This window comes from Syngnathus leptorhynchus, chromosome 7 (assembly GCF_054491065.1).
Source record: "Syngnathus leptorhynchus isolate UIUO chromosome 7, UIUO_Slep, whole genome shotgun sequence".
NCBI classification, from domain to species: domain Eukaryota; kingdom Metazoa; phylum Chordata; class Actinopteri; order Syngnathiformes; family Syngnathidae; genus Syngnathus; species Syngnathus leptorhynchus.
Genome location: NC_141201.1, coordinates 14,374,201 through 14,386,204, shown reverse-complemented (window position 1 = coordinate 14,386,204; position 12,004 = coordinate 14,374,201). Strand labels below are relative to the sequence as shown.

Genomic DNA, 12,004 nt, shown 5'->3' with positions numbered 1-12,004 from the left:
CTCATGGGAGTTTGCGGGTGGCTAATGCTATAATGATAGCTGCTATACGCACGAGGCTATTTCATGTAAAAATAAGCTGCTCTGTTAATGATTCGAGTACATTTACGGATCGATATGGAAAGGAAATACAGGTAAGCAGTACCAATGTCTTAGATCGAACTTTAGTCAGTTCCAATCATTTTATAGGAGCTTGTTTGAGAAAGGCGATTGTTTACACTTTGCTGAGGCTCATGGGAGTCTGCGAGCTGAGGCTCATGGGAGTTTGCAAGTGGCTAATGCTATAGTGATAGCTGCTATACGCACGAGGCTATTTCATGTCAAAATAGGCTGCTCTGTTAATTTTTCGAGTAAATTTACTGATCGATATGGAAGGGAAACATAGGCAAGCAGTACCAATGCGTTAGATCAAACTTTAGTCAGTTCTGATCATTTTATAGGAGATAGTTTGAGAAACGTGATTGTTTACAGAGGGCTCATTGGTTATTGGCTAGTAGATGCATATCACAACCCTAGTCAACCTCAGTTTGTTGTAGTATAGCTTCTATTTTGTGCACCTTTTACTCTGGTGCGCCCTATATATGAAATAATTTCGAAAATGAAATTTCAATGAAGGTGCGCCTTATAATCCAGTGCACCTTTTGGTGCGAAAAATATGGTACTTATGTTGAAATAGTTGTATGTTGGATCAACTACAGACTGGGAAATGTTTGAGCGGGCAGCCACTTGCGACAATCGGACAGACATAGAGGAGAATGCTGACTCTGTCCTCTTACATCGCAAAGTGCATTGATGATGTGACCCTCACAAAGTACGTCGTCACTCAGGCTAACTGGAAGCCATGGCTGACAGTGGCTTTCCTCGGGCTGCTGAGGGCCAGAGACAAAGCCTTCAGGGCTGGGGATGAAGCGGGCGTGAGATCAGCTAGGGCGAAACTGTCCCGGGGCATCAAGGATGCGAAAAAGGCGTTCTCTTCCAAGATTACCGCGCACTTCAAAGACAGCAGGGATGCTCGGAGCCTGTAACAAGGCATTCAGACCATCACGGACTACAAGCCCGCGCTGCAGAGCTGTGAGGGCGTTGTCCCTCTGCTCAACGAACTGAACCGCTTCTTTGCTCGCTTCGACGCTCAGAACGACACTTGCCCGCTGAAGACCCCTCCCCCTCCGAACGAGCAGCCCCTGTGCCTCTCTGCCATTAGCGTGAGGAGGGCGCTTGCCGCTATCAACACCCGTAAGGCGGCCCGGACAACATCCCGGGTCGAGCGCTGAAGGACTGCGCTGAGGAGCTGATGGATGTCTTCACAGACATCTTTAACATTTCCCTGCAGCAGGCCGTCGTCCCGTCATGCTTCAAGGCTGCCACCATCATACCTGTGCCGAAAAATCCTGCTCCTTCCTGCTTCAATGACTACCGCCCTGTGGCACTGACACCCATCGTCATGAAGTGCTTTGAGCGGCTTGTCTTGACGCACGTCAGATCTGTTCTTCCCCCCACCGTAGACCCGTTCCAGTTTGCCTTCCGACCCAATCGGTCCTCTGAGGAAGCCGTCTGCTCTGCCCTCCACTCTGCCCTCACCCACCTGGAGAACAGGGACTCGTATGTGAGATTGCTGTTTGTGGACTTCAGTTCTGCATTCAACACCATTGTTCCACAGCGTCTCATTTGCAAACTCCACAAGCTGGGCCTCAGCACCTCCCTTTGCAACTGGCTACTGGACTTCCTCTGTCAGAGGCCTCAGATAGTACGTGTGGGCGTTAATGTCTCCGGCAGCATCACGCTGAGCATGGGGGCCCCTCAAGGCTGCGTGCTCAGTCCGCTGCTCTTCACCCTGCTGACGCATGACTGCACTGCGACCTACAGCAGCAACCGCGTGCTGAAATATGCCGACGACACGACTGGTGGGTCTCATCACCGGTGGCGACGAGACTCAATACAGATCGGAGGTCGACCTTTTGGCCGCGTGGTGCAGGGACAACAACCTTCTGCTGAACGTCAACAAGACCAAAGAGATTGTCATTGACTTCCGGAAGGGTCACACCCACCACCTGCCGCTGACTGTCGACGGTGCTGTGGTGGAGAGAGTGAGCAGCACCAGATTCCTGGGGGTGCACATCAGTGAGGACCTCTCCTGGACCACCAACGCTGCGTCGCTGGCGAAGAAAGCTCAGCGCCGCCTGTACTTTCTGCGGAAACTCTGGCGAGCAAGTGCTCCTCCTGCCATCGTGACCACATTCTACCGTGGCACCGTTGAGAGCGTCCTCTCCAGTTGTATCGCTGTGTGGGGTGGTGGCTGCTCTGAGTACAACATGAAGGCCCTGCAGCGCACAGTGAACACTGCTAGTAAGATCATCAGGGCTCCACTCCCCTCCCTGAAGGACATTTACGCCTCCCGTCTCACCCGCAAGGCGACCGCGATTGTGTGTGATGTGAGTCACCCCGCTCACTCTTTGTTTGATCTTCTGCCCTCTCGGAAGAGCTACAGATGCCGGCGCTCCCGCACCACCAGACTCGGCAACAGCGACATACTTCAAGCTGTCAGGATCCTGAATTCTCTCCCCCCTCCACCCTCGGATGCATGACGTCCTGTTCTTTTGCACTTTATTCTGGCTGTCTGCTGTATGCATGCTTGCTCCATTTTGCTCCTCTTATTTATTTATTTATTTATTTGGGTTATTTGCTTATTACTTATTCATCGCTCTTGTCTACTCGTTTTTACTCTTTGTGGTATTTGCTTGTATGTGTTGTGTAATGTGTCTCGTCACCGTGGGACGGTGGGAAACGTAATTTCGATCTCTTTGTGTCGAAACATGTCTTAACATGTGAAGAAATTGACAATAAAGCTGACTTTGACTTTTGACATGGCTTTTACGCACAACTTACAGTATGTGAACTTACACTTAACAGCTTTTTTAAAAATATATTTTATAAATTTTTACGTTTTTTTTTTTTTCTATAGTTCAACTTACATAACGTTAACAAAACACAATATATGGCGTTTGCCTTCTCACATATGATCGTTTCAGTGGTGTTCCATCTCTTCCAGGGCAGGGTTGCGACGGTTAGAGATGCTGATGAGCCCCTTGGATGGCTTGACAGCTTTGAGGGCTTCCTTCTGCTTAATGATTACACAGTGCACTCATGTTTTCTGAGCTCTTGTTTCAATTGTAAGCAAATCATCACCTTCTTCCTTTTTTCACCCCAACTACTCTTTGCGATAGCCTTCTTGGGGCGCTGAGGTCATCCTGATGTGCTGCTATCTAGCGGGCTAACCATGATGACGTCGTATGTTGGGAATTACTTCGGATGAGGCAAATTTTTGATCTAATTTCACATCGTATGTTGAAAAACTTGCGTACCATCGTATATCCACGCAAGACTTTTATGAACCTTTATTGTAGTTTTATACACTTTATTGTTTTTAACACTTTTTAAATATTTGTAAAAACTTTTGTAAAAATTTTAAAGTCAAACTGACTTTCAGAAACATTCTTATTTATTTAAATAAATAAGAAAATAAAGAATATAAATACGAGTACCATATTTTTCGGACTATAAGTTGTGTTTTTTTCATAGTTTGGGTGGGGGTGCGACATATACTCAGGAGCGACTTATATGTGAAATTATTAAAAACATTTTTCCTTGATCATTAACACATTACTTACTAGTATAGTTCATCACTTCACATGTTATTTTCACTTTAAACCGCATGAGTGTGCACTATGGCTGTGGAAACTCCAGGGCGCTTGCTTGGAGCACACACACGTTGAGCTCTTTTGTGAAATAAAGAGCCGATTACCAAACCCACGTCTTGCCTGGTACTTTGGTAACTTTACAACATAGTTATTATACGTAGATCTGTGGAATAATTGGACCCGCAACTGACGACGAGGCTGACGACGAGGCTGACGACGAGGCTGACGACGAGGCTGACGACGAGGCTGACGTCAGCGGCGCACGTAGGCCCCCGGAGTCAACAGCTGTTTTTTTTTGTTTTTTTTTAAGTGACACAAGAAGATTCTGATGGATTAAATGATTTGGAGTGACACGGATGGTTCGTTAAAATTGTTGTTTATATTACATTTATTTGATATATCTAGTCTGACCGTACCGTATTGGCCCGAATATAAGACGATGTTTTTTTGCATTGAAATAACACTGAAAAAGTGGGGGTCCCATTTTCACTTGTGCGCAGCGGTAAGTTAAAGGTTGCTGGTATCGACTATGTTGCTGTGATCGTGTGCGTCTTTGACACAAAGTGAGTATATACATTTTATTGTTACTACTGTCTACTGTTGTGCCGTTTGTCTGATCATGGTTTGCTTCGTGTGCGCAAGGTTTGATTGACAGCTCCGTCCCGCTCCTTTAAATTTGCCTCGCATCATACGAATGGCCATTAACGGCACGGCAACTAACGGTCGCCAACAAATGTATTTTGTTGTCTCGATCGATGACTTATGTTTGGTGTGTTGCCGGGAGTATTTCATTTGTGGTTATTTATTATTATTTTTTGCCAATAATTCAGTGAAGCAATCAAAACTCAACCACGTCTTCCCTCCTGTATTCTGACTGACACCCGGGGGCAAAAAGAGCATTACCATCCGAGCCAACCCCCTATACAGTTCAGGCTCCCCAACAATAGCGGTAGCAGTTTGCATTGTTTTATTACAATGTTTTTCCTTATTCAGATTTGTTTCAAGACTACAGTTAGACTTCACTTTGATGGTTAATGCAGTTATTGCAATTTTGTTGTTTTATCACAGTAGATTGGTTTATTCACATTTCAAAAACCAGAAGCCATTCATTTACAAATGTGATTGCACTTTAGTTTACATATTTAAATGTTCAGATATTAAGATGTGATAGACAGTTGTTGCATGATTTGAATCAGGCAAAATAACAAGGTTTTTCTCTCGAATATATTGTTATAATCATTTGTTTCAGATGTAATTATTTTCTGTATAAAAATTAAGTTTGGTGTTCAAAAAGTCTTTTTTCAAACTTGAGTCTTGAAAAAGAGGGGGTCGTCTTATAATCGGGGCCATCTTATATTCGGGCCAATACGGTAGTTCCGGCGTCAACAGCTGTTTTTTTTTTTTTTTTTTTTTTTTAAGTGACACAAGACGAAGATTCCGATGGATTTAATGATTTGGAGTCACACGAATGGTTCGATAAAATTGTTGGTTATATTATTGTTATTTGATATATAGTTTATATATTGTCATTTGGGCCTGTGGAATAATTTGAATTGCAACTGACGATGAGTCAGATGTCAGCGGCGCGGCGCACATGTGGCGTTGTTTACAGAAAGGACAACGAATTTGATCGATAGATTTAATGATTTGGAGTGTCACAGATGGTTTGATAAACGTGTTATTTGTGTAATAGTTATTAGAATAACTCTGAATGTTACGTAAGGCACGTTCTCAGCTCTTCGTTTGTGTTTATGTCACGTTAGCATACTTATCGTTTAGCCTGTTGTTGCTCGTTCATGTCTGTTCTTGGTGTTGGATTTTGACAAATAAATATGCCCCAAAAGTGCGACTTATACTCCGGTGCGACTTATATATGTTTTTTTTTACTTTATTGTGCATTTCATGGCTGGTGCAACTTATACTCCGGAGCGACATATAGTCCGAAAATTACGGTATATATACACTGCTCCAAAAAATTAAAGGAACAGTTTTTTATCAGGGTATGGCATGAATTCAATTACACTTCTCTGATAAGGTTTTGGTCAGGCACGTGGCAGAGGGGGTTGTTAATCACTTTCAGCTGCATTGGCGTTGATGGAATTAACAACAGGTACACTAGAGGGGCAACAACGAGATGGTCCTCAAAACAGGACTGGTTTTGCAGGTGGAGGCCATTTCAAGCTCCTCCCTCTTGATCTTTTTTAACTGTTTTTCCACAAGTGTTGCAAGAAGATTTGATGTCTCCCAGTACAATCTCCAGAGCATGGAGGAGATTCCAGGAAACCGGCAGTTACTCTAGGAGAGCACAGGGCCGTATACGGTCCTCATCCCATCAGCAGGACCGATATCCGCTGCTTTGTGCAAGGAGGACCAGGTTGAGCACTGCTTGAGCCCTACAGAATGACCTTCAGCAGGCTACTGGTGTAAATGTTTTTGCCCAAACAGAAACAGACTTCACGAGGGTGGCCTCAGGGAACGACGTCCTGTAGTGTGCCCTATGCTCACTACTCAGTACCGTGGAACGTAGAACATCAGAATTGGCAAGTTCGCCACTGGCGCCCTGTGCTTTTTACAGATGAGAGCAAGTTTACCCTGAGCACCTGTGATAGACGTGAAAGGGTCTGGAGAAGCCAAGGAGAGCGCTATGCTGCCTGCAACATCATTCAGCATGACCGGTTCGGTGGTGGGTCAGTGATGGTCTGGGGAGGCATTTCCATGGAGGGACGAACAGACCTCTACAGGCTATAGAACGGCAGTCTGACTGCCATTAGGTATCGGGATGAAATCTTTGCACCCGTGGTCAGACCCTACGCTGGTGCAGTAGGTCCTGGGTTCCTCCTGATCCACGACATTCCCGGCCTCATGTGGCAGGAGTATGCAGACAGTATCTGGAGGATGAAGGAATTGACACAATCGAATGGCCCTCACGATCACTTGATCTAAACCTGATAGAACACCTTTGGGACATAATGTTTCCGTCCATCAGACGCCGCCAGGTTGCTCGTTAGACTTTGCAGGAGTTCACTGATGCCCTTAGACAGATCTGGGAGGACATCCCACAAGACACCATCCGTCTCATTAGGAGCATGCCGCGACGTTGTCAAGCTTGCATACAAGCATATGGGGGCTACACAAGATATTGAAAAGAGTTTTGATTTGCAGAAATTGAATTTAGACAAAATGGCCGACCCTGCCACATCATTTTTTTCACTTTGATTTTTGGGGTGTCTATATACTGAGGCCTCTGTAGGCTGAAAACTTTTATTTCCATCAAAAGATGTGGCGTCCTTTTGTTCCTGTCCATATCAGTATAGATATCCAACTTTTTTTTCACCATTGAAATCTGATGTGTTTTCAAAGTGTTCCTTTAATTTTTTTGAGCAGGGGGCTACACAAGATGTAGTTTACAACTATTTGGTTCTACTAAACAGGATATTTTTTTTTCAAGCTGATCCTGTGCCTTTCTCAAACTATCCTGTAAAATGATCAGAACTGACTAAAGTTCGATCTAACGCATTGGTACTTCTTACCTATGTTTCCCTTCCATATCGATCCGTAAATTTACCGTAATTTTCGTACTATAAGTCGCGGTTGTTTTCTTAGTTTGGGTGGGGGGCGACTTATACTGAGGAGCGACTTATGTGTGAATTTTTTCGAAAAATGTACTCGAAACATTAACATAGCAGCCTATTTTGACATGAAATAGCCCCGTGCGTATAGCAGCTATCATTCTAGCATTAGCCACCCGTAAACTGCCATGAGCCTCAGCTCGCAGACTCCCATGAGCCTCGGCAAAGTGTAAACAATCACGTTTCTCAAACGAGCACCTATAAAATGATCGGAACTGACTAAAGTTCGATCTAACACATTGGTACTGCTTTTCTATGTATCCCTTCAATATCGGTTCGTAAATTTACTCGAAACATTAACGGAGCAGCCTATTTTAGATTGAAATAGCCTCACAGGTACAACAGCTATTCAGTGACGCCCCCTGACCTGCCGTAATTCTGGGAAGCAATGCGACCTTGTAATTTACTAGTCGTACTACAACGTACTGAAACATTTTAGCAGAGCACTGTGAACAACCAGTATGGATCAACAAATTCATAATTAGATTCATATATAAGGCACACCGGACTATAAGGCGCACTGTCGGCTTTTGAGAAAGTTTTAGGTGCGCCTTATAGTCCGGAAAATACGGTGTGTGTGTGTGTGTGCGTGTGTGTGTGTGTGTGTGTGTGTGTGTGTGTGTGTGTATAAAATGGCCCAGACAGGACTGTACTTAGCTTCAAGCTAGAAACTGGGGCCTGTGCTAATGTTTTTCCCACACGCACCTTCAGAGGACTGGGAATACGGCACACGCTACAATCCTTCAATTACCCACTGTATGGCTACGGTGGCAAACGTCTCATTGTCCAAGGCAAGTGCAACATGAAGTGTAAATACAAGGACAAGGAGTTGACGCTGAAGTTCCATGTCGTCGATACACAGGCAACTCCAATTCTAGGACTGAAGGCATGCCTGGACTTTGGACTCATACAGCTCATCCATGTCCAGCAAACCTGAGATCCCGATCATCGACGAGTTTAAAGACGTTTTCACTGGAATCGGACTGTTTCCTGGTGAATGTAAAATTCACATTGACCCCAACGCAGTCCCAGTAGCCCATCCACCTGAAAGAGTCCCACACACACTCCGTGGACGCCTAGAGGAACTACAAAACATAGAAAAACAGCTGATCATTGTGAAAGTCACGGAACCAAATGAATGGGTCAGCTCAATGGTCGTAGCCGAGAACCCATGCACCGGCAAGCTGAGATTGTGCCTCGACCCAAAAGATCTCAACGAGGCCATCAGATTGTCTCTTACCCCTTGCTTACGCTCGACGATGTCATGTCTAAGTTGGCAGATGCCGGCTTCTTCAGTGTTATGGATGCCAGGTCTGGTTTCTGGGCAATCAAACTCACAGAGGAGTCTTCCAAACTGACCACATTCAACGTGGTTGTTTGGGCAGTACAGTTTCCTTCGTCGACCGTTTGGACTGATATCGGCCTAAGACGAGTATCAACGCAAGGTTGATGAAACCTACAAAGGCCTCCGGGGAGTGACCGCGATCGTAGATGATGTGCTAATCTACGGGCGCACAAAAGAAGAACACGGCAGCAACCTCCGCGCAATGCTCCAGCGCTCCAGAGAGCGGGGAGTAAAACTCAACCCAGAGAAGAGCCCGATCTGCGCCACAGAGGTCAGCTACTTCGGGCACTGCATCTCCAAGGACGGAATCAGGCCCAATCCAGCCAAAATCGCTGCCGTGAGAGACATGGAGCTGCCCAAGGACAAGGGTGAGTTAGAGACAATCCTTGGCATGGTTAGTTACCTGTCAAAGTTCGCCCCCATGCTCTCAGACATCAACGCCCCCATGCGTCACCTGCTGAAAGAGTCCAGTGAGTTCAAGTGGGACGCACAGCACGACGAGGCTTTCAAAAAGATGTATGAGCTTGTCACACAAGAGCCTAGCCCGGTCTTAGCCTTCTACAACCCCAGCAAAGACCTCAGACTGCAAGTCGACACGTCCAAATATGACCTCGGTGCAGTCCTACTTCAAGAAGAGAAACCCATCGGCTTTGCATCCATATCGCTAACAGACAGCAAAGTTAACTACGCTCAGATAGAAAAGGAGCTGTACGCCATTCTGTTCAGATGTAAACGCTTCTACCAGTACGTGTATGGCCGCCACGTCATTGTCGAAAGTGACCACAACCCATTGGAGTCCATCATGCGGAAACTTCTCAACACAGCGCCTCCAAGACTACAGAGGATGATGCTTCAGTTACAGCGGTACAACTTCAACATCATCCACCGTCCAGGCAAAGACATTCTTGGGGCAGACACCCTCTCCAGGAAGTCCCTGTCTGACAAGGACGACAGCCTGCGGTAAGGCATGGATATGCAGGTCTACACAGTCTACAGTAACCTGGCAGTCAGCGACGCCAAACTGAAAGAGATCAGAACCGAGACTTAAAAAGACACTCAGCTAATGGCACTAAGAGACACTATCAAGAACGGCTGGCCTAAGGAGAGGAGAAGATGCCCTCAGAGCATAGCCAATTACTGGAACCACCGAGATGAACTCTCCCAGATGAACGGCATCCTCTTCAAAGGTGAGAAAGTCCTCATTATCTACCTCACTGCGCACAGAGATGCTGTCCCTGGTGCATTCAGGTCACATGGGCATACAGAAGTGCAAACAGAGAGCCCGTGACATTCTCTTTTGGCCTGGGATGAACAAACAGAGGACATGGTGGGAAGGTGCCCCATCTGTCTGGAGCACAGACCATCCAACACAAAAGAGCCCCTGATAAACCACAAAATCCCAGACAGGCCATGGCAAATAGTCTCCACTGACCTCTTCACCTGGAACAATGACGACTACATAGTCACAGTGGACTACTACAGCAGATACTAAAAGCTGGACAAGTTAAACAAAACAACATCCTCTGTTGTGATACACAAGATGAAAGCTGCCTTTGCCCGGCACGGAGTACCAGAGGCTGTAGTATCAAGTGCAAAGAGTTTGAGGCCTTCGCAAATGCATGGGAGTTCACCCACCTCACCGTTTTTTCCACGGAGCAATGCAGAGAAATCTGTTTCCATCTGTAAATCTCTCATGGAAAAGGCCAAAGCTGCTCATCGAGACCCCTATCTGAGACTACAAGGAGTATAGAAAAACCCCAATGGATAACCTCCGATCACTGGAGGCTTATGAGCCGACGCTTACGCTCAGTCCTCCCCAGTACACACCAGCAGCTCCAGCCCAAGGTTGTCAACCATACAGAGGTTTACGCCGGGAGAATACACCAGCAGCAGTATCAGAAAAGATACTACGATAGATCTTCTAAACCACTGTCACCGCTGCAGGAGGGACAAAGCATCAGAATGCAAGAGCGTGGCTATTGGAAACCTGCAACCATCATCCAGCCAGCTGGTACTGACAGATCATACCACGTCCGCACAGCTGAAGGACAGGAGTATCGGCGAAACAGACGTCACCTCCTGGAAACAAAAGAGACATACAACATGGACAATGACTTGGATCCCAGCATCGCGACACCCCTCACCTCAGAGGCATCTAAGGCTGTCCCTCACACTGTTCCCTATGGTATGGATGGGAAGTCAAGCCCAGACGGGTTTTGGACTTGTAATACTATGTAAAAGGGTGTAGGCGGATCGCTGCCCTTCGGAAAAAAACTTGTAACATGTTCTTTTGAATGCTTTGAATGTAAAAGAGTTCCAGATTCATTTGTGATGTGAGTTTGGTTTAATGATCTAATCATACTGCTTGAGTTAAACAACTAAGCATTTATTTATATGCATGCACTGATATTGAACAAGCTAAGTGATAATTGACAAACATGCACTTGTTCTGTTTAATTAATGGATATAACCTGAGTTTTGATTCTGCTATACAGAAAACCTATGTGATTAACCTGGGATACTCAGAGCACTCAGTTATGTGTGTTGATATTCTGTTTATCTGACAAGGACTGTATTCTGAAATACATTTGTTTAAATTTAAGATGTAGTATTCTCTTAGAATATTTCCAGACTGCCAGTCCAGTAATGTTAGCCTATCATATTGGTTATCTACCAAATGTCTTGTCCTGATTGGTCCGTAGCATTAGGATTACGCAGCACGTAGTGAACGTAGCCGGATGTTGGAAGCATATGCCTTCCTGAATGCAGCATGTTTTCCTGCTCCCGCAATCTTCATTAGTTTTGCATGTCGTCATCCTGATACAGTTCGTACCTGGCGTGAGTACAGAACATTACAATGGGTGTGGCCAAAACGTTTTGCAAATCCACAATCTTTATTACTCAGAGACTTTTGTAGTCCAAACAACTCAAGAATGCCTAAGTGGAGGGATCCAAATATTCCGTTGTTGGATGGATCAATCCACACAAATCATTGCACCGTCCCCCAACATTAAATTACATTTTTCAGGTCGCCCTGCTTGTTTGTGGGAAGCACTTCAAGGACAGGTGTTTCAGAAATGTTTTGTCACTATAGAGAAGGATTCGCCGATAGACTTTGTTTTGTTGATGGTTCAGTTCCTCCAATCTATGGAAACGACGTACACAGTAAAGCAGTAAGCTTGAGAAGACAAAAATATTAAACTGTATTTCACTTTGATATTATTGCGTGTCTATGCACTCATTTTTATCGCATTAGCGTCAGTCTGTCTGATGATTTACCGGTGTGCGCTCTGTTTTCAATTCTTGTAGGTGTTCAATTCTTTTGTGTAGAGTTATCA

General features: G+C 45.3%; 1 protein-coding gene across 2 annotated transcripts in view; it reads left to right on the top strand.

The window, feature by feature from the left end:
- Positions 1-12,004, top strand: part of efhd1 (EF-hand domain family, member D1) — a 54,228-nt gene that overhangs the window by 27,469 nt on the left and 14,755 nt on the right. Inside the window, exons 2-3 of one of the 2 annotated variants that reach the window (XM_085916234.1) lie at positions 8,033-8,112; positions 8,184-11,883. The exons of the other annotated variant lie outside the window; for it this stretch is intronic. Of the exons in view, the coding sequence (XP_085772360.1) occupies positions 8,869-9,630 (762 nt within the window). The 5' untranslated portion in view covers positions 8,033-8,112; positions 8,184-8,868 and the 3' untranslated portion in view covers positions 9,631-11,883. Of the gene's footprint in view, positions 1-8,032; positions 8,113-8,183; positions 11,884-12,004 lie in introns of those variants that run through there. 2 annotated transcript variants of the gene reach the window in all.